This window comes from Falco punctatus, assembly GCF_963210335.1.
Source record: "Falco punctatus genome assembly, chromosome: 8".
NCBI lineage: Eukaryota > Metazoa > Chordata > Aves > Falconiformes > Falconidae > Falco > Falco punctatus.
In genome coordinates, this window is record NC_137588.1 from 43954473 (window position 1) to 43980788 (window position 26316).

Consider the following 26316-nt stretch of genomic DNA (forward strand, 5'->3'; position numbering starts at 1 on the left):
CCCATATCTGGCACAGAGCCCTTTGCCATCTCCATGCCATCTTCTAAGCTAGTATGCCCATGACTAACATAGGAAGGATTTAACAAATCCTATTTGGACCAAGAAGAAAAAAAAAAAACAAAACAAAAAAACCCAAAACAGAAAAAAACCACGAAAACCCACACACAAACCCAGCTCAGAGAAAACTGAAGCATCCTTAAAAGACTAGTATAACGTATCCCGCATCTGCACTTATCAGCTCTGCACATTACCACTAAAACCATGTACTGGCAACAAAATTCCAGTTTCTGTCCTTGTGTGCCTGCACCAGCTGTTTTAGTTTTGAGAGTAGGGGAAAGCATAAGGGAAGTGTGCAGTAAATACAGTTATTCATTAAACATCTCTACCTCCCTCACAAAAGTACTTATCTTGCAAGGATACATCAACAGAAGAATGACCACAACTTACAAACATTAGCTAACAAAACTGGAATACCCAAGGGAGAAAAGAATAAATCCCCTTTCCTCTTGCAAGAAAAGAAATACCTGAAACAGCTACACCTATACAGGTTAAAAAAACTTCCAGAAAAAAGATGATCTATTATACCATCGAAAAAAAAAACCCTCCAAAAAACCACCGCCACTGTACAAAAAACTGCCTACAAAGCAAATTCAAACCCACTGAGGACAAGTATGTCTATACCTCTTGGCGTCCACCAGAGCATGCCAATGAGAGCGGAGTATCCTTTGTACGCTCAGACTGTGCTTCTATATCCCCACCTTTGTCTAGAAGAATTTCCACTACACCAACATGTCCAGCAGTTGCAGCCAGAATCAAAGGTGTAAAACCTAGTAACAAGAGATCATGTTAAAAGCAGCCTTGAGAATCTCGAAAGTTTTAAAGCTGCAGAAATACACAAAATGGTTAATTCACAATGACATCTATTGAGCAGACATCTTCCCCAGACTGGGAGCTTCCTGGTATAGGCCACAATCTCCGACCCTTTCCTATAGCTTACTCTTCTGACCCTGACACATCTTATTCCAGCCAAATATAGCCAAAGACTCTTCAAAGGAAATCTAAACAGTACTTGCACTCATCAGTTTGGATTAAGTTCTGAACAACTCATCTCTTTAGAGAAGTTGCAGCTTTCCACTTAATTCCTGTTTAATAAAACTCCAACAAGTGAACACATCTGCACTGTGCCTGCTGCTTATTTCCAGTAGTCAATGTGAGCTCCAAGGACAGTGGCAATGTGGGTTGTTTTTTTTCTCTCAGCTCTACAAGATTTGAGATTTTGCTGAACTCAGTTATTGGTGACAATAGGATACACAACCTGACAACTACTCCCCGTTAGCTTTGTCAGCCAAGATTTGCTATTTACCCCCATTAGCTGCTCTACCTAGTATCTAAGGTCTTTTGTAGAAGGTGGATCATAAAGACAAAAGCATTTCACATCTCACGTATCTGCTTAAGATACCACTCAGACGCAGCTCCTTTCAAAAATACACATAGAAAGGCAGGTAATGTCCCTGGCTATATATAGCCAATATTTCTACATGAAGCACAGGAATGCAATTCTACATTTTTGCATGCTGTGGTAATTCTCTGGAGCAAAGAATCCCAAACCCCAATTTGAAATTTACTGTTTCAAATTGTAGTTCATGGTCAAACTGTTATACTGTTTTAGCTTACCTTTCTTATCTCTGTGTTCAATATTGGCACCACGTGCTATCAGTACAGATACAAGTTCTTCGTGACCTCCCGCACAGGCAAGGGTCAGAGCAGTGTCATGATTACTTTCAGTCTTCACAGTTGGGAAGAAAAAGAAGCAGATATTCAGAAAATAAAAATACTTTAAGATAACTTTTTAATACTATACTAGATTTTTTTTTCCTTTCAGAACTTATCAGAAAGCAAATCCACTCAAAACCAATTGCAATTACTCACATGTGCATCGATGTCAACTGAAGGATACATAGGGAGCACTGACTGCGAGGGCACATTGCATGATGCCTGTGAACAAGGCTCAGACGTAGGGGATTCAGTAGCGTGCGAGGAGCTGGTGGAGCCACTGGGCACTCTGCTATTCACAGCTGAAAAGTAATACCAAGTTATCGATCCACTCTCAGGAATGCCACATTCTATATGAAAAATATTCAGTCCTGTTTTTAACTGCAACAGTCTAATAACAAAACAGTAATGGGGGGAAACAAGTGTTCCCAAACCCGGACAGGTTGGTGTCTTGCACAAAGAAGCCTTCTGGCAGTTGAACAGTGTAAGCATCGTCTCTGAACTGTGTTAAGTTAGAAAATATTTTTATGAATTAGTCTGTATGCATTGCGAGTATGAATTATGAAGGTTATTTGTTATCCTTTTCAAATTGTAACTTCACTGTTAAAATTCAATCATATGCTCACTTTAAGCAGACAAATGATTCATCACTAAAGCACATACCTAATGTGCAGAAATACAGTCTCATCCTGGAATTCCCATGTTTTTCATGTAAAGGTTAGTGCATACCTAGTCCCTATAGCAGGTTTTCAAAGCAAGATGACTGACAGTAACTTACACCATTAAACGTGTCTCAGAGTTGCAACAACCCAGTAAATAAGGGTAGAAGAAAAGCAGACAAGAGGGAGCAGTCAACAAAAATAAGAAAGCTGAAAACTGTCTGTGCTCCCTAAAATTTATCCTGATTGACCCAATCTGTAAAAGATTTCATCCTGAAGATCTAACACAGCTTGGGGTCACAAGGAATGAAACTTTTATATTGGGGGGGGAGGGGGAGGGGGGGAAGAGACTCCAATTTTATTCAACTAGTTTTAAATGAACCTTTACCAGAACAAGCAGACATATCCTTGCACATACGTACTGCAGGGCCAAGACCTCTGCCTGCCTTTGTAACCAAATGAGAGTCTGAGGGGAGCCGGAATGTGTCTAAGGCTCAGCTGGGATTACCTGGCAGGAAGGTCTAACAAACCTATGCACTAGCTACGAGGGCACTTTAACCATAGTAAGCCATGCTAATATAGCAGCTGGATTTGACAAGTACTGTCCCTGCTGGATTGCCAAATTTCTATACCTTGCAGTCTCATTACATGGCATACCTGATTAGCATTTTAATTATTTCAAAATACACAATACCTTGTAGTATTCCTGCAACAAGCAACTGATGGAAAACACTAACAACTGCAGGTAAGCAGCATCATTTTGTTTTAGTCCAAGTGTTTCAAGCAATACAGGAAGATGAAGGATGAACTCAAACCTGCGTACAACTTAAATTTTTGCAAACCTTCCCCAGCTCAACCTTCCCTATTCCACTGACACATTGCACACCAGCAACTACTCAAAGGAAAATGGTGCAGACTAAAAAGTCTTTGTAAAATCCTCACCATGACCAGTAACACCACTAATTCAGCCTACAGGACTGCATACCACAACAAAGAAGACAGAAGATTAGAGAAAGTTTAGGTGGGTCACTTCAGCTGGGTTCTGGAAACACGGTGGGGGGTTGTCACTGAAATTTTGGGAGGTAACAAGTTTTCAGCTGTAGTTTTTAAGTAAAGCATTCTCCTTGCTCATAAGCAAAAACCAGCATTAACATTTGGCTACCACATTTAAGCAACAAAGTACTGTATCTGAACTGAGAGTTGACTTTTGCTCGAGAAGGTTGTAATGTGAAGCAAACCAGGTTTGTATTAAAATTTTCCAATAGAAAAGCTCCCACTTCATCTCCTTACTATAGATTACCACTTTTAGCAGCAGATAAGCATTAATGCAATACAGTTGTTTTGCTCAATGCACTGACGTGCAAAATACTACTTGGATTTCTAAAGATTATACCTTCCAAAACACAAGACACCAAATCACCCTTTTAAGGACTTATAATAAATCAAACTGGTCCTTCCTCATGAAGGACACTGGCCAAATGCTTTCAGATCTTGCAACAATAAATGTATCTAAAAACATGTGCCTGGGCTGTGCATACAAAGCAGGGGTATGCAGAGGGGCTCCACCTGACCCAGTTTAAGGGTCCTTAAAGTAATATATTTAGTGTTGCTGTCAATGGTTCCAGAAATTCTCTGTATTTCACAACCATGACTGAAAATGCCCAAGTATTTCTTGCATACTTTACATTTTCATCATGTGTTTGAAACACATGAATGTGTGCTAAGCGCTTCACGTGCACAGTAACAATGACGTCAAACATGAGAAGACCAAAGGCAATAGAAATGTAGATAACCCCTGTACTGATACCCCAAACTCTTGTTTAAAATATAATCTAACAAACAGACCTACAACGCACACTGATTAATCATCCCCTCTACTGAGTTGACAAAACTGCAGGATTTTCTGAAGTGTAATTATCTATTTCCTTAGTGTGGCTGGCAAGCTGGCCCAATGGAGCATCAACATAATTCAAGCCTTGTGGAGCAAAACATGTCTGAGAACTTCTACCTCCAGTTTCACGGGGCTGATTTAGCTCAGCCCAAGTTACACAAAAACATACAGTTTTTTAATGCAAAGTTGACCTTGCAACAATGGTTACAACATCCCTTCACATACATTTGTATGAAAACAGAGTTAACTTGTATTTCCCCAAGTCCATTTCCGGATTACCACCTTGATCACAGATGGTGGGACAGCTACTGCTCCTCTGAACCCCATGCAGGGAGACAAGGTCATCTCACCGATGGGACACAATGGGACAGCCACCTCTCTGCCTCTGCCTCCTGCTACCAGGAGCCCAGCCATAACCTCTGGGATGGCTTTATCAGTCTAACATGGGCCCCAGGGAAGTCAAGGATGTCTTGCCAATCACTTGTAGTTAGAAGGTCATACTCACAGTGCCAGTAGCTAATGTGCAGTTTCCCCATGGAGCAATACCACCATACCCACTCCAGACTTTCATCTCAATAATTGGCATTAACGCAGGAACAACTGCGGCAATGTAACTTAGCAGTGGAGAGCAGCGCTGGCGCTGCCCGAGACTCCAAAGCAAAAGACTAGCTGGAGGGCATAAAACCAACCATGGGAGATTATCACCTTCAGCATCTCTATGCCATATTGCAGGATTTTAACAGACTAGAAAAACATATGGCTTTCATTCTCTGAGAAGACACGGGGAAACTTTGCAACATGCAGGAAATGTTCCTTCCTACTGAACAGGCATTTTGTCTTTTCACCAGGAAGGGTGCTGATAAACACACTGATAGCCAGACACTGGTTTAAATAAAATAAAAACCAAACAAACAACACCCCAACCCCACCCCCCAAAAAAAAAGTCACAATGTGTACCTCAAATCTTTATAAAATACTCATTTTGTGACATAGGTTTTGGATGTCTCCAGAGACTTCAAAGAATTTGTATTAAAAAAATAAATATTTTTCTACACATGACAAAATGCAGGTTCCCCACATTTTAAGAAGGGCTTGCAACCTTCCAGAGGGTCTTTTGTTCAATCAGTGTGAAGTTGAAGACAGGTCTCCAAAGACACTGATGACTGTTTTCAAAAGTTATGAAAAAGTATCACAGGACCACAAGTGAAACAAGGAAGAAAGAACTTGGTATTTTATCTAAGACAGACTCTGGAGGCACTGGCAGAACCTCAATCAAGCAGCTCTGGATGAGACTGCAGCTGTAGTCTGAAACTGCCTCTACCTAACTGCTGTCATTCCATGAGCATGGACATTCACAGACACTGGACTTGGGATTTCAGTTTCCCTTTCCTCAAAGGAACCGGGATTTTCAGGACAAAGAAAGCAACCCTTTTTCATGACCAATAAGTCTTTCAGCCTGTCCCCACAACTTCTCAGTAGCATGTTACTGCACTGAGGCTTTTGCACATTGCTAACTCATTTTATGAGTCACCATTTCTCACACCAGATTATCCTAGTAATCAGTTTTACTCCAAACAACAATCCTAAATATAGTAACTCAGATGTCATCTTCCAAATCATGATCTTAAAAGACCGCAATTCTGTATAACTGACCACAACCATAATTTCTGGACCAAATAACATGTTTCTCAAAACATGCCTGGAATGGGAGCTTGCAGGAGAATCAGACAGAAGCACACAGAGATGCCACCTCCTGACTAAAAATACTGACTGATTAGAACAAATAGGAATAAAAATACTCCAACTACAGACAAAACCTAGCACCAAAGAAAAGAAAGTTCCTCATCTTGAATACCTTAAAACACAAAAAAGCTTCAATTCAGATACTGCCAATTAAGAAATCTAATATGGTAAATGCATAATGTGAACTGAAATGAAACTCCAACTATGGAAGACAAGATGCTTCAAGTACACACAAATGTGTACTAAGTAACGAAAATTAGATTCAAAACATCCTCTCCTATTGGAAGATGTGATCCAAAATAATTCATTGCTTTCCCACCCTAAACTGCACAACGTCTGTATCTCTTCTGTAAACCCAGTTTTGACTTACTAGTCACACCTTCACAGATAGGATCAGTTGCAAGATTTTTGCTTCAACACATATAAAACTCCGCTACAACTGAAATGTTCTGGAGCGGAAAGAGCTCCTTCATTTTTAGATTCTACCTGACTTTCCAAAGGTTACTCTGTTACTTCTGCATAGCTTTATGAAAGAGGGGACTTGGATACACATCTACCAGTGACTGACTGCCAGTGAAACTTCTAGCACTTTGCACCTTGACATCAACCACCTCAACACCTAGCAGCTGAGAAATTATGTCAGCAGACTGGCAAGATAAATACTCCATTTATGTGTGTTGTCACAATCAGTCAGCAAAATAAAGATTTGAGGCTTTGTAGAAACGCAGCTTCTCCCTTACAACTAGTCTCAGCTGAGGCTTTGGAAAACCTGCCTCTTGTATCGCCACTGGTAAGAGCAGCAGTAAAAGGTGTTTCAGTGCAGAGGCCAAAAAGCTGATTTAGCATTTCTTTTCTTCTGAAGCAGATCTGATACAAACTGGAATACTCAGCAGCAATAAAAATGTTCATAGCTCTTCTAAACTAAGAGTCACTCACCACCATTACTGCACACCAAGGGCACACTTCAGCACACCCAAGTGCAAGACACCTTCTCTAGGAGACAGACTTCCCACACACCAGGCACAAGCCCCTTAATTTTATCTGGCATCTGTAGCATGCATGTAAAAATCAGTTCTCGTAACAGTTTCTATTGCTCAAAACTTCTTTACAAAATTGAGGGCTGTTGGGCAAGTTTGTGGAAAAAGGCTAAGTGTGTTTTATATATGGATCAAAGAGTTTGGAGTATGAATAGGTAGATTTACAGTTTGTTTTTAAATGTACATAAATTTGAGATACAGTAGGATAATAATTTAAACAGGGATCACTCTTTTACACAGTCTGGATTTAAGAAGTGAGCAAAATACCTAATTCTCTTCAAACAACTTTTTTGGGGGGAGGGAAGTAAAACTTGTGAATTTCAGAAGAAAATATATTTCAATAAAGCAACATCAACACATTTTTGTAGAGGCCTCTGGAATAGAACAGCTGAAGTTTCCTCAAGTTGCATTTCTGTAAATACAGTTTCCAACAGTTGTAAAAGAACATGTTATTTGTTTAAATTTTGGCAGTTAGTAAATCTAATTTCTTAGCAAAAACTAAACAATTTCTGAAGATGAAGCAATGTCTATTCAAGATTTTTTAAAAATTATTTTTAAGATAAAGCTTTTCCGGTTAGTGGCAATCTTTTTTCGAACAGCACAGTTCTTGCATTCAGCTGATGCAGCAGTTATTCATCTTGGGTGCACTGAGTATTGGAAGTAATACACTACTGCTAACCATGAAAGGGTATATTACTACATGGTCTTGTGTTAGATACGCTGAACTGTCAGCAACAGGAACTACTCCCAAGATTAAGCCCTTGTTGATTATGTTTTGCATTAACCATTCAAATTTTCCTCCTCACACATTCCAATACCAAATCTCAAGTAATAAAAATCAAGAATATTCCAATTGCATTTCTGTTTTAGTGTTGGCCGAATACTCTGAAGAGCACCATACAGTTGGGGGGAGGCACACTATGTCAGAAAAGGGGGAACTAAGACAATACAAGAGGCTTTCTTTGAATTCCACTGTAGAGCTGAAGGGAGCTGGTACCACACAACACACTTTCATCAACTGTGGTTTCCAGGGAGGCTGCAAAGTTGCAGGTAGCCTCAACTTGTATGAGATTGATGCAATTACGATTCTAGAAGCCCACAGGAATGCCTGGCAAAATGTCTTACCACACATTTCTACAGCCTTGAAATGAACATAAGAGGACAGAGCAGTGCCTACCAAGGGGGGGGGGGGGGGGGGGGGGGGGGGCGGGCAGTGAAGACAGGAAAATAAGGGCTGAGGGACAGACACAATGTGCAAATAAAAGTGAAGAAACACTGAATTAAAAAACAAAACTAAACCCAAAAACCACAACACACGAAACAAACACCACACCACACACACACCCCCCAAAACTACAGACCAGACAACACTGGCTACATCCTACATACCTCCAGCAGCAATATCAATCCTAGTCAAATCCATGAAATTAAGTCAACCAAAATGATACCTCTTTCTCCACAGGAGACTCACACAACCCAATCTGTGGGAACCTCCATTCCTCTTCACACCGTTATCAACAAATGGAAACACGTTTGGACTTTTTGCTTTTCATCCAGAACAAAGGACACATCTTTTGCCATGTTATATCTAACAAGCAGATATTCCTGTGTAACAACCAGGGTTTAGAGGGTATTCTGAAAACACAAGCCATTACAGAACTGAGTGGTTGTGCACGGATTCCAGGTTGTGTTTAAACTGTAGCAACACCTCAAGCAGCAAGGAGAGAGACATATTTGTCCATACAAGTGACAATAATTTGGCTTTTTCTAGAGATGGCTACTACATTGAAGAAAGTCACTGAGGTATAAGCCTGTATAGAAAATTCTACAGAAGATATAAAAAACTGTCACAGTTTCAGGCCTCCTAACGGGCACTACTAATAACCTGTGATAAGGCTTTTTAAAGCAGCACAGAAAAAGATGAAGCCAAAGGGGCTAAAACAAAGTTTTGCACTTTGGAAAAAAGATATTTAAAAGTCTCATGTTAGAACTGGAAGTCACTGTTAGGATTAATAGCACTAATTAGGAACTTTATTCTTAAGCAAGTATTCCCAAACTGGAAAACCCCAAGATGTTTTTGGAGGGAAGGAGAGAGAGGGAAACGGAGCACACAAATTAATGCAATAATAGGTACATTTCTTAACCCACCTGCTATTAGGTCATCAAGAGTGTCGGTAAGCGTCTGTGCTGGAGTGGCAACCATTAATCCGTCTGGTTCTTGAACTAAGAGCCCCTGTCCAGCAATTTGCTGCTGCTGTCCTACATTCTGCTGATTCCCTAATGCTTTCTGAAGTTCAAGAGACTCTGTCCCATTATAACCTAAATTACTAGAATAATTACATTGCGGTGCTGGCAAAGGCTGGGTAGGGACAAATTCTATTTGTTCAGCAGGTGGTTGAGACTGTTGTTGCTCATCATCTTTAGACAAGATTGTGTCAGCTTGAGGGAACCCTGAGAAGTTACCCTCTGGCAGACCCTTACTGGCTTCCACTTCTGGGAAGACCCCTGTAAGTGGGCACTGCTGCTGCAGGGTAAGTGCTGTGTCTGTCTGACCTTTGGTCTCCAAATATTCTTTGGTAAACTGCTGTTGGGTTTTCATCTGCAACTGCCTTTCCACCTTCTGCAGCTCCTTCAATATTTTCTTCTTCTTCTGTACTTGTTCTTCTCTGTTCTTTTTAAGTTCTTCAATCTTATCTTTATTTAAAGGTTCACCTTGAATTAATTCCAATGATTTAAGTTGTGCTTTTTCAATAGCACTAATTCTCTGTCCAAGTTCATTCAGCTTGCCTTCAGTCTCTTCTACTATGCATTCCAAAGGCTGGTATGGGTGAAAAGGTGGCAGTAGGTCCTTATCTGCTACCTGCAGGGAACTTGACTTCTGCTTGGATGCACCTAAGCACATGAAAAATGTTTGAAAAAATGCCATGCTGAAGACACCCCAAACCTCCCCTCTCACCCACCAAAAAAAAAAAACCAAACAAACAAAAACAAAAACAACCAAACAAAAACAAAACCACCAACCAAAAAAAACCAAACCAAACCAAAAAAAACTTTACAACTAACACTGCACATCTGTCAAACCACAGAAAGGTAAACCCTACACTCCATGTTAAGACAAGAAAGGACAAAGCATATAGCTAGATTTTTCAATATTGATCCTAATATCCCTTTGAACACAGCTATTTTAATCTTAAGGAATAAGGAACTTTTACAGTTTCTGACACATGACAATGCATCCAGGAAATGCAATCAGCAAGAAGAATAAGGCAATTTAAATAATTTACTGAGTTCCCAAAGTTGTTCTGATGTGCAGAGCAATTAAACTAAGACTGTTTTCCAGAGGCTAACTTCCAACAGCACAGTTACAACCAAGAGTAATCTGTATTTGAGAGAAGACTAACTCTATAGTAAGATCACTGTTTTGAACTGTAATTGCACCAAACACTAGAGCGTTTCACCTTCATGTTACAAACAGAACCCTGTCAGTACAGACTTAATGTATACAAAAAATCTTTGGAGATCTAGCACCTTTTTAAAAGCTCTGAGACAAAATTAACAGCTTGCTTGCCTCCCTCTTTCCAGTAACAAATTAACAATTCTGTCACTATTAAGACTTAAAACTTCAACATAAACCTAGCAAGGAACACCAAGCCAGAGCAGTGCTTCTCTGAGAGCTTACTGCCTTCAAGCAAGCCAAAGTTACTTTCCTGAATGCCACACCTGTGAAGCCTCCAGTCAGATCTTGCTCATAGGAATTGATTAAGTGCTGAAATTTTAATTATGAGTCCGTGCAAGAAACTTTAACTACAAATGTGTAAAGTTTTAGCCTGATCAAATAATTTTCTGCACTAACACTCATTTGCTATACCCAAACAGTGATATCTGTAACTTAAAAAAAACAGACTCATAGAACTAATCATTAAATGGGGAATTAAAATTATGTACAGTTTGAGCCATGGCTTAATAAAGTTACCTACACATCACACAATTAAGTGAAAATCTGAGTGCAGGAATTAAGTGCCAGATCAGTCACTAGCTCTGGAAGGATTAAGTTTCCTCAAACACCGATTTATTTCTCTCTGGGCATTCCTTCACCAAAACACTAATGCAAAAATTACTTCATTTTGCATTGCTGTCAAAACCAGAGTCACATACACCTTACTCTGAAATTAATCTTCTTTTGAGGAACTAACTGAAAAAGCAAACAAATTTGAGAATTTTTTCTTTAAAGAGATTTTTCCCTTATAAAAAGAAAGAATATTAAAACAGAATTGAACCAACTCTGTGCTGAATACCTTCACCAGGCTCTCTGGAGTTAAAGCAAACCATATTCCAAATTTAAAGGGAAAACCCAACAATCTTAACCCCAGGAAATATGCCATCATCCCACAAATACTGTCGACACCCTTCAGTAAGCTCTTTTCCAACTTGGTACTTTACACAACTGCCTTGTCAGTAGTTCCAGCTGAATACCTATTCCAATAATTACTATTATTTAGTCTCTGAACTGTGAGTCCCAAGACAATTTTTCAGAAGACAATAAAGAATTTCACTAAAATTTAGCAATAACTTGCTTTGTGCTGACTGGTGGATATTTAGATCAAGCCTGCTATAAGCCACTGGCTATTTGGCTTTGTAGTGTACTTAAAAGTTTATATAGTTACCCTTTAAATTTTAAAAAAATGTGCCTTAAGTTTTGCAGACCACTCTTGAAAATTCTATTTTCACTCACTAAAAATGTCTGAAATGCTTGTCTATATCTTTGTTAGAAACTAATAAAAGTTAGTTGCTGTCTTTTGAAACTAAACTGCTCTGCTGCTGAAGCAGCAGAAATGTTATAGAAATCTAACTGCAAATTAACCCTGCCTTTAAGACGCGGCTAAGATGGGAACCCTTCGCACTGCTCTGTTTAATGTCGTTCCTAAGGTTACTGTATCTACCATTTCCATCCTAATGCAAAGTATTCCCACGACCTGGCAGCTCCGGACAGCTTCCATCACTCTGTAGGCAAGAAAGCCTGCAGTTCAAAGAGTCCCCACACAATAAAGTACCAATATTATCCCTCTCAGTAAGTCCCACCTGGGGAGAAAACAAGCCTGTCATAGGAAAACTTCTACAAGCACAAGTAAAGAGCAGAAGTGCAGCCTCGTATGAAGGCTGGGACTCAGCAGAGGAGCCAAGGCCGGTCTCACAGCAAGCAGTGCTCCCCAGACAGCGGGTCAGACCAGAAATGACCACAGAAAGTTGGGACAGTTTCTGAAGACAGACATTAGGAAACCAAGAAGTGAAGCGCTGGGCTCTCAAGTTTCAGAAGAGGTGCAGAGATTTAATTTAATCAGCTTCTAATTAGTTAGCTGGGCCGTTTTCCAGGTTCCAGACCACCCTTTCCATGCCAGAAAATAGTTGCAACCTGTCTTCTTGGGGATACTGGAGGAGGATGAGCAATAGGAAGAAAGATTGCTAAACCTGACATGCACACCTGAAGAGCCACTTCAGACCAGAGGTGGAGAAGACATTGTTGGTAGCTTTGAATACATAAGCATTGTAATATAATATTATAACATTGGAAGTATTTTAAAGTAACGATTTCCTGTTTTATCCAAATCTCTCTTATAATACTCTGAAAAACACTGTGCCCAGTTTAGTAAATAATTCTGAACAAGATACTACTTCATACTTTCACATTTGAAATACGTGAGTGCAGTAAGACTTAAAAATCCAATCAGGTCAGATAATAATTACTTTAACTTTTTGTCATTGTTCATTTATCTTTTTCGTGGAGCAATCTTGTACACAACTAACCTACTACAAAATTAGAGCTAGCAATATTAAGTAGTCAATCTAGCTTCTAAAGCAACTGTTTTCACCACTTTTAGAGGACTTGTTTAGTATGAAATGAAGACTTGAGGATCAATAAAATCCAGATGTTGCTACACAAACACCACCTGCCTTCAGGTAATCATGACTGCAGGACAATTAATTGTTCGGTTGGCAGAAAACCCAGAGTGGTTATGGGCACTCCAGGAAAGCCAGAGTAAGAAAATTACTGTTTCCCAATTTATTTTGTGAACAGTAGCATCAATTGCTTTTTTATTTTTATTTCCGTATTCCCACAGGTTCTGGTCCCAGTTCGTAACTTGACCAACTCAGACTTCACCACCATTCCTGCAGAACATGCATCTTCAGCCAGTTTTTTTGACCAGCACACATGACCTGGGGCAAGACCTGGTTTGCACAAACAGAGCTTCCCATCCATTTCTCTGTCTTATTATTTTCTCCAAGAAATGAGAGGTAGATGTTTCCTAGAGAAAACTCCTGTACTTCTCCCATGCACTGCAGATAATCTCTTAAGTACCTGAGTTAGAATAGTCCATTCACCCAGATAAGCCTCCCACAAGCACCATTACTGGTCTCTTGACCACCCAATATTATGCAGGGAGGACTGCACTACCAGTTTTTAATGACTTCCGGCTGCAAGTAACATTTAAAGGTCCTAGACACTGTGAACAAAAGTTTGAAAAAATAACCTTCATATTCATAATCCTCAGATGGCTCTCCTAAGCAATTAAACTCTTCTAATTTGAATTTGCTTAAAACATATTCACTCTTTATAGGGCTGCTGTTTATGAACAAGTCCAACACCATATCTCATCCCAAGTGCTTATGATTCATTCTCGAGGAACTTGCTCTTCTAGCCCTGGCTTCTAACCCATAGGATGTCACCTTCTCCCAGGAAAGAAGTAATTTATATGCCCTTTTGCAATGAATGGAGTAGCACAGATGAGATGCTACTGGTCCAAAATAAACCTAGCTAAAACTAGCTTATTGACTCCAATGACATTGTTATTAGATGTACTACCTACATTTGCTAACACTCAAATCACGGTCTCATACTGTACAGTGGTAGCACAGGCAAGTATTTGCACTGTCCCCTGCAAGTCTGACTGAGATATATACTCTAAGGAAGCATTCAAGAAACATGAAGTACACAAGTAAGTTTCTTACTTAAACAAAGCCTAGTTCAGATCTTACCCTAAAAGCACTAACTGATCAATTAGCAAGGACAGACATTTGTTGTATTTTAGAGCAAGCAACAGAGGTTTAAGAAAAAGTACTGCTTTATTTTTAAGGCCTTTTCAAAAAACTAGAAAAACCCAAGAATTTTGTTGGGTTGTGTTGTTTTTTTACAATCCATCATACTCATCAGAAAGTTTCTGGCAACACAACTTGCATTTCAGGTTAGTGGTTTTCACCTTGGCCACCATCTGAATTTGTTGTATTATACTTCACTTTTTATTAGATTAAATTCTGGGACTTGCTGACAGCTCCTCCATCTCTGGAGTTGTTAATTTTTTTTTTTTTAAAAAAAAGAGATTAAAAAAAAATTGATCCAAATCCAAACAGTTAAATTCCAAAGATTTTTCCAGCGTTAAAAAATGATAGTAAGAAAAAGGTCAATTGTAAGATACACATTTGTACATTCAAATATATCTTCTCTGCTGGAACTGATGCCTAGTATATAAATCTGTATGAATCACCACGTCATCCTGATACATAATATTACTTAGAACTTAAACCAACCAACTAAAAACACAAAAAGCAAACAAACCAAAAACCACCCCAAAACCAACCACCCCAAAAGCAAAAACCAAACACAAACCAACCAACCAAAACCACAGATTCAGTCTGTTCCTCACTTCACAAAAGACAGATATCAGGAAACAAATCCATACTACAACCTCTGTGTTGTTTTTTTTTTAACAGAATTGCTTCTTCACTGTTTTTGCAGTTTAGTTTTTTTTAAAACTCTGATTTCACTCAAAGTTGAGAGTTAGATTTGCAGTCTGCAATTAAAATTCACCAGCCTCATCAACTGGAATAAGATGAGCTCAACATTGAATTTTCACCAAAGTTCTGTATTTAACTACTACATATGAGTAAGAAATTCAGCTCTAAGAACCTGGGGCAACAATCAGTCAATCCGAATACACACAAAGTACAATAGTATATAATCTTGCTAATTAGGCAACAAAAAAAATACTCTACCTTTCCCAAGTAAATGAATCTGCTGCATAGTTTTTAATGCATATTTAATTCTTCTTTATAAAGGACAGGACAATCTGTGGAGGGCTGTATGATCAGAGGAGTTTGCATTTTCACTACATGGTTCATGCTGTGAACCATGCAGTATTTTTGCCAATCTTTATCAATCCTGCAACTGTTTATATGGAAAACTTGCAGGGAATAGGTGTAATATTGACCAAAAGGCAATGGTTACATGGTTGAAACCAAGCCAAACTTAACTCAATTTTCTGACATTCAAAAATTTGAGTTACTTTCCAATCTCAGTCTTCTTCCAAAGTTTCCTCTGGTGGCTTGACAGTATCTAAATGGAAAATTGCTAAGATGTAATTAAATTAGTCAGTGGCAAGGTGGCTGAAGCTTCAAAGGAGCAGAATTTCATGAACTACCATGAAAAGATTTCTATAATCTTGTGCTCTTGGGGACCTACATGTGTCTTGTTTTTAGCTCATCTGCCTGCACTACTAAAGATTCGCATAAAAGAATAACAAGTCTTTAAGTCTACTAAGAAAGCATTAATGAAGTTAGAAAGCTCCTGGACAGCCAGGTCAGCTGCTGACCCAGGCAGAAAATATGGAGAAAATGGCAAGAGTTAATCAGAAGATGCTGAGGCACGTGAAACAATGAGTAGACAGCTGGACTGTACACTAGAGAAGTCTGAAAGGAATCAGAATGGAAAAGCAAGAATGTCATCTTGCCTTCTTAATGCCTTCACCCCAGTGAGGACAATATAATCTTTCTAGTTCTGTTAACCTGGACCCTATTTCAATTAAATCATACATTTATGAGATCTCTGTCAGTATATAACTCAGTATGAGGCACAGAAGACAGATACTGCATTAAAATGTATTTCATGAATTTGTAGCTATTCAAGTTACATAGAGTTTCATTTTATTTCCTTTCTCCAAGCCATTACTGTTAGATTTAGCGTGAGGATACAGGGAATATTGCATACTGAAGGTCTAACTTAAAAAGCTTACAGATTCCAAAACTCCTACTCAACTTCAAGGGAAGGCTGGTCTCCTTCCCAGGGATCAAAGGCATACGTGGGCAGCTTTCACATGACTAACTTAAGCCTATTAGGTCTTGCGGAATTCTAAACAAACATGCACGCCAAATGAGAAACACTGCAAGTTACTGCCCACTTAAAAACAACAGCAGAGAAGTCTAATGACAGCACATTGATAGGTTTTAAGCACTCAGTTAACACAATTAGTTCATTTGTAAGCACTATTTCAGATTAGCGATGAAATAAAACAAATCTGGAGAAAAATATACAAAATAACTGATACCTCAGCCTGCAAAAATAGAGCACTTTAAAATTTGACATAGTTCAAATATGTTGACTAAAGAAAACCATTCTGATGCTTCCCACCAGCTTCCTGAGCTCCCCCTTGTCGCACAAGCATGTTTGTTTCTCAATGATGTTCTAAAAACATACCATGGGTTCAAGCCACTCCGCTCACCAGGCACACTCTGCAAAAGACTAAGGCAGAATCACAAACACCAATGGGAGCTTCAAATCTTGCTCTTATTAAAAACATTAGCTTGCATTTATAAACTAGACACAATTATCAATGGCAACACTATTACACCAGCCGATTTCCTGAAGGAATCCAACAACATTCCTTTTGACCACTTTAGGTGCTGGGCATTAAGACCCCCCCTCACCCCAGGGAACCAGATGCAAGGGCACTTGAAGCTGCATCATAGCCACTGTGCTTTACACCTCCCTCACAGTGTAAACCAGGAGAGACCCACTGGTCCTGCAGAAATAGCACATTTGTTTTACCTAGTCAAAAGACTCTGTGTTGAGCTGCTGCATCAGAACTGGTACATGCTGCTGAGCAATTCTGACTGTGTTCAAACAAGGGCAGCAGCAAATACAAAACACCAATGTAGGTATTTCCTGCCTCTCCCCCATGAAAGCACAAAGAGCTGAACTTCACTGGGATTTCACTTTTATGTGGACACAACAGACACATGCTAAACAGTGCACTAAAAAACAATCCTTTCTAAGCACCTAAGAGTTGAAATCTGTTCAGTCCTGTGAACTAATTCTGCCCCATCTTTCACTTGGTTTTTCTTCAGGTCTTTAGGAGGTTGCCATCTTTGCATATCACCTTTTCAGAGTCTCTCTAGATCACCATCAGCTCTGAAATGTTTCTCTTTCCAGTTGCTGAACATTTATGTTGAATAATTATTTTGGCAAAGGATTTAAATGGCAACTATTCCACATGTCTTCTTACTTTACTGAAGGTTAACAATGTAATTCAAAAGTAGATCATAAATTCCTCTTGAAAAATCTCAAACCATATTTGAATCGTAACAGTAACATACAAGTGTATTCTAGTTTTACACCTGATTTGCCAAGAACTCTTTCAGAAACAAGCTGTTACTATTGCATTTCTTGCAAAATCAATACAGGTCTTTAAAAACTAGAACATGTTGAGATTAAGAAGGCTTGGTGCTCCTCTCCTTCCTCAAAGCAGTTAAGAGTTCATACAAAAACTCAGGGGGCTACTTCAAACTGTGAAGCAAGAAATTTGTCTTCCCCAGGATAAACAATTTCCTTACATAAGAACTTAAGACTGTTCCTTCCCATGGAAATAATGAACACGCCTCTATTTGTACTCTCTTGCTCTTTGTCTCCCGAAAAGCCTAATGATGAAAGTCTGGGATATTAAAACCATGCGTGTATAACAAGGATGGAAGTTCTGCAAAGAACACTAAGTCTATCACAGTTAAAGTAGCAGAGTGGTATCACTACAATGATCACACAGTGTTTATCACCAAAATACCATTTTTCCCTTAAAGATCTGAGATACGCAACAGCTTTGCACACAGTTTTCAGGAATGCTTCATCAGCCCAATGACACATCTGGGATTGTTACATCTCTTGCAACACATCACAGATTAGTTTTGCTGACATGCACGAAGCACGTCCTGAAACACTGAGAACAATTGCATCTCCCTTGTGCCAGTTCAAACAACACAGTACTGCTAAAAACATACCTGAAGTATATGCTGACATTTGAAATAAGTTTTTTAAAAAGTTATTTCTTAAACTACAATCAACTATTTGGTTTTCATAATTTAAGTAACATGAGCCTTCAAGCTTTTAACTTTAGTCTTCTGACTCTATCATTTAATCTTCCATTGATTCCCTTGCATTACAAAATCTACTTCCAGAACACAAATCCACATTGCAATACTAAGTTATTTAATTTTAAGGGCACACATGCTGGTATATAGCTTTTTGCTGTTATATAGCTTTTCCTGCTGAACCAGAAGCTGCATGTTCTTTTCATTTGTTTGGTACATATTTTTATGAAATCCAAAATACCAAGTTTGCACATCCTAGGAAAATAATACAATAACTGCATTTGCAAAGTCACACTCATGGCACATATGCATGGATAGTGTCATGGCTGCACACTGAAACACCATCAGGTATGCAATTTTTTTTTCGTCTCTGCATTTGTGCCTCTGGGGGGTTTTTTTGTTTGTCTGTTTTAGGAAGCACCGAGCACTTCCAGAATAAAGGAATTACATAAAGCTAGCTAATAGAGCTTTGGATAATATAATATTTAATATCCCCTGTCCAAAACTGTAAATCATTAGGAGTTGCAGTTTTTAACTTTCCACTTGAGAATCTGCTTCTGTTTCTGAGCTGACTTAGCAGGTACAAAGAATTTGTTACACAATTCACAGATGGAAACGAACTGCTAAATTTGCCATTTAATGACTGCAAATAGTTTTAACCAGTCAGTTCAACCATGTTAAAAGCAAAAACCCTGATGTTACAATTACTTACAAGAGTACTACTAGAAATACAAGAAAAATTCTCCTGTAAGCAGACCTGCACTGCCATTTTACAGTGCCAATGTGTTTGCATTGCTACTGTAGAAACAGAAAAAAGTTTATATATCAGGTTCATGGATAATAGTTGTGACTATTCTAGATGGCCAACATACAATATTCAAAAATTCACATCATACCTAGAATTTATTAATGTTTTTTCTAATCAGTCTGCAGGATGGCAGTTAATGCAGTCATTTTCTTCCAAAAAATCAGAATAAGCATAATAAAATTAGAATAACCAGTGTTATTACACAGTAGAATACAAGAAAATAAGCAAAAACTATGTACTACATAAAATACTTTTCAGTTATACTTCTAATGAAGTATCCAAAAATCGATGGAGTGGACTATACTGTGCATAAGCTCTAATAAAATTGTCCCCAGCCTACCAGTTTCCAAAATGCATATATTCTCTAAGTGGCTACATACTAACCTTTCACAACTCCCAAAAGAGGTGGCGAGCTCTCTTGAGGGGTTCTGTCAGGTTCCTGGGGAGGTACAACCATAGCAAGTGTATGCACCGGTACGCGTGGAACCTTAAAAACAAAGCCACAGACACACACACTGATTAAAAAAAAACCTTTTGAATGGACCAGAGGTTGGAAGTGTAATACAAAAATACATAATCTACAGTGGACCTCCATTCCACTCTTCCCAAACTGTGTACGCTATGCTGCCTCTTAGAATGACCTGTCCTGTGCTATTTTATTATGGGTATTATGTCAAAGTTAACTACATTACTCTTCACAAAATCTCGGGCTGCATAGGCTGGAAAATTGTTAAAATCTTTAGGCTTTTAATCAACTAACTCCACTGGGAAGTTACCTCTCCGCCTTGCAGAATTCTAAATTTACACAATATATTTTCTTTCAAACAACAAACAAAATCTGGAACATTTGAGGGTGCAATCACAAGGGTTTAGAACTATTGAAACAAAATACCAAGCAAATGCAACCAAGAATATAATATTCTTTTGAGGTACTAGGTTTAGGAGTATCCTGTCTAAGCAGCAGAAAAGGGAGCAAGGTTCATGCACTCTTCAGGACACTGCGCAGACATCACCAACCAACTTCCTCAGTCTACCACTTTCAAATGTGCAGACTTTTTTTTTTTTTAGTTCTTTCCATTGTATGTGTTCACATCTAAATAAACATCTACTAAGTGTTTCTTTACAACATACATGGCGATATTTTATAAAAATTCCTCATTCCTTACCTGAGACTGATCCTGAGATGGAGGCGTGAGTTGAGACAAGTCTGCTGCAGGAACTGACAAAACATTGTTTGGGTAATCCAGCAAGTAAGAAACAACATTTGTATGTCCTCCTTTGGCAGCTTCAATGAGCATTGTTGAGCCATCCTGAAGTGAGATTTTGAAAATAAAGTCAGAAGATTAATTCTGCTACCTGGTGTAGCACACAAGATATTAATTAGACCATTTAAAATTACACATTTACTAATCCATTAAATCAATTACATGGTTCTTTCAGTATCTATGATAAATACATATTTTTAAGTGAATACCTTGAGTCGATGAGTAGGGTCTGCACCGTGAGCCAGAAGGAGCTCAACAACCGCCAGATGACCTCCTGCACATGCCAGTGACACCACCGTGTGGTCATTATTAGCTGTAGCTCTGTTAACGTTGGCACCTATAAAAAGATCTCAGAATTAAACAAGGAAATTCTTTAAAAGGAAAGTATCAAGTAGTACAGTATTGTCTGGAATAGGATAAACCTTTCTAATCTTCCTAATTCATACACACTTCTAGGATAAAAGAAGGGTTTTTGAATAACGTGACGGCTTCTACACATCATCTTCCTCGTCTTGTAAAGACAATGCAGCAATGACAGTAACAGTGGGCCTCCTAAGTGGTAAGAGAGGGAACACTTACGGTGTAAAAAGCACTAACTTTCAAATTTTAATTCTAAGCATTTATCAGTATCACTACATGGTATAATTTTTACTGTTTCAGACAGTAATTGAGGATGTGTTTTTGCTGAAGGAGGGAGTAATTTTTTTAAAAAAACTGAAAATGTTTGCTGTACTTCAAATCTATTTATTGATCTATATAACAGAGTAGGAAAAGTAATAGCAAAATATTTTGTGATTCATTGTATCATGAACCAAGTAAAATTCAAAACACCCTTAACGGTTTGACAAATGCTCAAATACACATAATCAGACTAATTCTTAAGAAGGATCACAAACATGCAGAATTGTAAAGTGGCGTTTTAAGGTTTTTAGATTAGTTATTTAAACCAGTATTTTACCTTTGCTAATAAGGAATTGCACAGTGCATAAGTGACCAGCTCGTGCAGCCTTCATTAGTGGGGTTCTTCCACCTTCGGATTCATGCTCCTATTGTAAAGAAGAAATACCATTGTTTCAGCTTTTGAACCATCTCATGATGGGACCAGAATTACCTGTTTCAGTAGAAGATCTCTCTTACAAACTGATTGTAACCAATACTAACTGACTGGAATAAATTTTCATTCTACCTTAAATATTGAATCACATTGTAATTTAAATCACATTGTAATGTACAAAACATTAAGACCACATCCATACCGTTATCACACAAGGAAGCTTCCCTACTCACATACCCAAATGTTTTCATTTGCATAACATACTGAGAACAGTAATATCTTGTTTCCTCCTCAGAAAGGGATCACTATTGAACACAAATATCATCTAGCATCAGGAAGTATACAAACAACTATGAACTGATGTGCAACAGTTCTGAAAGCTGTCACATGCTGCATGCCAGACCTTTAGAACTGCAATAATGTTTGAATTGCAGACAATATTTTTAAAGCAGAGAAAAGGACCAGCAATAAAAACGAGACAAATCACTGCAGGTCACAAAAAATCTCTGAATAAAAAGACTGGAGAATAAAGCAGAAAGATGACAAAAGGATGACACAAACCAACACAAAAGGAATGAATGACAAGAACAATTATTCTAATTTAAAAGATTGCTGAATACTGGAAAGACGTGGTTGAATACAACTGTATTAGAGAAGTTACAGAACTAGAAAATTTGCCTGCTATGTAGACATGATCAATACCACAAAGAATGCTGACTAATATATATCAACCCTCCTGTAGCAACAAGGGGAGAAAACATCACCTTCCTGAGAGTGTATTTGAACTCTGAGTATTAGTCTGATCAATAATATATTAAAACTGTGGGGGTTTGTAATTAAATATCCAGGAAGCCAAGCTCTAAATTCACTATTTACTTCTGGAATTGCATGTATACCTGACAGTGAAAGTTAACATCTAGTACTGGCAGCAGATGATACTTCTATTTACAAATATAAAAGGACAAGAATAGATCTAATACAACAAATCAACTCCTTCCTGTAGCTTCAGTATTCCTGAAAAGGCTGCATATGTCCTTTCACATATGGCTTGCTTTGGTTGCAAGCTGCACCTTAACTTTCTGTTCATACACATAAGGAAGTACTCTCTTGACTGACTCTTCTATTGGAGAGTGACCCTGTGCAGAAAACATAAAACAAACCTTTGCCATAACAGGGGTTACCCTAACCCTTCTCCTCTTATGTGCTTTGGAAAGAGCAGAAACTCTCTGCTCCTGCACCTTCATAAGAACTTTGTATTACTGTACACTGCTTTAACAAACATTTAAACTCCACATTAGTGCTCTGATTTCTTTGCTTACTTGGTAATATAATGCTCACAGGCAGATAGGAAGCCTCACAGACCTATACTGAAGTAGCTTTTTTTAATTTACTAAGTAGATTCCATTCCCAGGGCAAACGACTGCTTAGCTGTCGATAAATATATGCATGCTTTTGGATTGTCTGATGTCAGAAGTATTTGCAGGACATGTAAAGCATATGTTAATATGTGGCCCTATGATGTACCAGAATTACTAGTATGCCCTGGAGCTCTGATGCTTAGATTCTGTTCTTTGGCATAGTTCTTCCTTCCTCAGCCACTGCCAATAGATCATAAAAAGCCAGACGCTGCCATTTGCCTTATGCACAGTAAACCCCTGGTACTGCTGGCAAATCACTCACAAAGCAACTACAGATGCAAAGAACTACTCGGTGCCACTTCATTCACTGAGCAGGACGAGAACATTACTGCCCAAACAATTTGATACGCATTTCTAAATCCCCATTGATGCAACAGCAAAGATGGCAAGAAGAAACATTTATTTGGCCATTAGATCATCTTAGCTACATAGATTCACGACAGTGAAAAGTCATCCTATATTGCATTTAAAAGGTAGCATTTCAGATAACTAGCAGTAAAATATTATTTGCAACATTCTCTATTCCTAACAGACTTCAACAGTGCAGTCTTAAATAGGGATGTCAGGAGGCTTCCTCATTTAAATGCAATGCAGTTACTCTGCCCAGTTTAACCAACTGTCACTTCATCAAGGAGGCAGAACTTAATCCTCAACTATTATATACTTCAAATACTTGCAGTACCACACACATCAGTCCAGTCAAACCAAGCCATTTGTGTGCCCACCTGCTGTAGATCTTCACAAATCACTGCATTTTGATGGTATTTTTCACATTGGAAGACAGAAATGCCTATTTTATTTTAAGGTGAAATTAATCCTATTACTTCAGCACTTTATTTAGCACTAACAAAGGCCAGTAGATAGCATCAACTCAAGCTTTAAGGGAAAACAGCTGGAACAAGCCAAAATAAGCAGTTAAGACAGTGCAGTGCCTTTGTCTACTCACATCCTTTCTTTTACCTAGAACAGCCATAAATTTCAGGTATTTTTTAGCTGTGGTAGGTAATCAAAATCACGACAGAGAACATAAAAGCTGTCAAAAAGCATCCTCCATTCAGCCTTCCAATGCACTACTTTCTTGTTTTAACATGAAGTACATGGAAATGCTTATTTTGTAAGAACAAAAATTAGCTAGGGAAATTGTCTTTGGTGACAAGCACTCCATGCTATCTGCACTGTAGGACTCACAGTAGTATCTCTTCACTGCTCCAATCCTAAGAAAGTGCAGCTAATATGATCAGAAAGAGCTATAAAGAACACCTACAACAGTTGTGACTAGAAAAGCCATTCCCTAACTTAACTGATGTGCTCTCCTGCTAGTACTGCTTCAACACAAGGAACACCTGAGAAGAATTTTCTGTAGATTTGGGTACCAGATAGGAAGCAAGCGGAAAGCGAGAGTACAACCCATATCAGGTACAAGTTTACATTATCTGCACCTCTTCCACTGGGACTCAAACTGGAGAAGAGAATCCAGTCAGTAATAATTATTTTCTTTCTAGACAAATCAATACTCCAGAGAGCAGAGCAAAAACAGAGTCATCAGAAGCATCTTACGACAACCATTGATTTTTTTAATATTTTTTTTATTCTTAAGTTTGAGTTCTCAAGTTCGAGAATTTTAGGCAATTCCAAGATCAGCTACACAAGGGCACACACGCACACACACACACTATTACTCCCCTTGGTTCACAAGTATTCACAGTTGGCAAGTACTATTCATCAGGATATATTTTTTTGTGTTTGTTTCCAATGCTGTATGTTATTTTAAAGTTCTAGAACAAAATCTGCATTTTCAAAGTAAAGGTCCAACTGCTCTCTTCAATTCCTTAACAAGCTTGTATCATCCATGACAACAGGGAATATTCAATGGAAATCTAAACGTTATTCTAACCAAAATTATCTAGATGAAGTTTTTGATGCAAGACAACAGCCAAACAATACCATTCTTAACACTATGCCACTTTGCTGATTTTCAAGATTGAACTCCTATCAAGAGATACAGTATTCTAGCAGTCACCAACCTAACTATCCCAGATTAAATAACCTTCCTGAGATATGTAGCAAACCAGCAGAGGCACCTAGAACTCAGCCAGGCCTCTAGTTTAAAGTATCTGAAAAGGGAAGACCTTACAGGAAGCTAGATACACACTAACAGACTTAACATAACTACTTATACTAACAGACTCTGTGAGATAACTTACTGGATTTGTGAAGGTTGAGATACCGTAAAAATAGGGGTTTAGAAAACCCAGCAGAAGGGAAAATGCAGGACAAAGATGACATGTCTGGTCTACACAGCAAGTGCTTGCGTTTTTGAAGAAAATTAAGTGCCTTAAAGCCATGCTTGTCATTAGCATGTATCCTGAGGCTGCAGCTTACAAGCATCAAAGGCCAACCTCACCTGATGCTTGCCCGGCTCTATGCCCTCCAAAATTGTCTTCTTTAAGTCCTCCTGCTTGTCCTGCGGAAGGAAAAAGAAGAACTCACGGCTCTTGTTCTACAAATAAATGTTGTTCTTGGTCATGAAGACCTGGAATGTGAACTTACATGGATCAGATCCACCAGCTGAAAACTCTGTTTTGCTGAAATTTGGCAAGCAAGCACAAAGGTAAGACCAAGCAATGCAGCTGTTGCCAGTTAAGACTCCTACCACAAGCCATTCAGATTCATAAAGACAGCACAAAGGTCATACACAGCATCTCGTTAAATACAAGATGACTTTTTGTTCACTACTGGCAAAAGAGAGGATTTCATTGTATTTTGCACTATCCAGATGCAACACAACATCCAAAAGGTGTTAACTACAAATACTAGCTTCACACATCCTTCAGTCTTCTACAAATAAAGCAAAAGACTGTGGTCCAAGTCTAAAAGGACCTGAAATCCCTTTCATGATGGTTCAAGAAACAGCATGGAAAAACATGGTAACTTCTCAGATCCCTCACTGTAACAACAACATAGCTATCTCCAGCACGGCTTCATTCAAATCCATACAGTGTTGGCTACTTTTGTAGATATTTAAATGCTCCCTTATGCACACTGCATCAAACATGCAGTGTGCCACACACATAAAGAAAAGTGAGGTTTTAATTAAGGAGCTACATTAGCATGAGGGATGTTATCAGCTGAAGGCAAAGCAATGATCCCTGCAATGCCAAAAACATCTGTCAAAATATTCTGTCATAGGGGAAGAATCAAGAGGTAGTTTGTCGTGCCTGTTTTTTGTGGCGTTTTGGTATTTTGTTTGTTTGTTTGGGGGGGTTTGGTTTTGTTTCCCACCACCACCACCTCAACTGGAGTTATATGGATGACAGGTAGCCAGTTTTAGTCTTTTAAGGAAAGCCATGCATGGAATTTTAACAAGTGAAAAGAGCTTTGGGGAAAGCTTGAGAGTGTAAAACGAGAAGAATGCAAAGATGAAGCTGCCCTCTGGGGTTCTCCTTCCATCTCTCAATTTCAGCATAAAAGCACTTTTATA

The 26316-nt window shown here is 38.6% G+C and overlaps 1 protein-coding gene across 16 annotated transcripts in view; it reads right to left on the reverse strand.

Annotated features, from left to right (window-relative positions):
* The window catches only part of ANKHD1 (ankyrin repeat and KH domain containing 1), a 117157-nt gene that overhangs the window by 29737 nt on the left and 61104 nt on the right, over positions 1-26316 (reverse strand). For 9 of the 16 annotated variants that reach the window (XM_080400749.1, XM_080400736.1, XM_080400746.1 and 6 more), the window contains exons 11-19: positions 25240-25299; positions 21322-21409; positions 20573-20700; positions 20265-20408; positions 19483-19585; positions 9252-9995; positions 1930-2075; positions 1675-1786; positions 682-827 (exon numbers count right to left, since the gene is read on the reverse strand). In XM_080400749.1, the coding sequence (XP_080256875.1) occupies positions 682-827; positions 1675-1786; positions 1930-2075; positions 9252-9995; positions 19483-19585; positions 20265-20408; positions 20573-20700; positions 21322-21409; positions 25240-25299 (1671 nt within the window). Of the gene's footprint in view, positions 1-681; positions 828-1674; positions 1787-1929; positions 2076-9251; positions 9996-19482; positions 19586-20264; positions 20409-20572; positions 20701-21321; positions 21410-25207; positions 25300-26316 lie in introns of those variants that run through there. The other 7 variants (XM_080400739.1, XM_080400740.1, XM_080400748.1 and 4 more) reach the window with 3 other exon arrangements.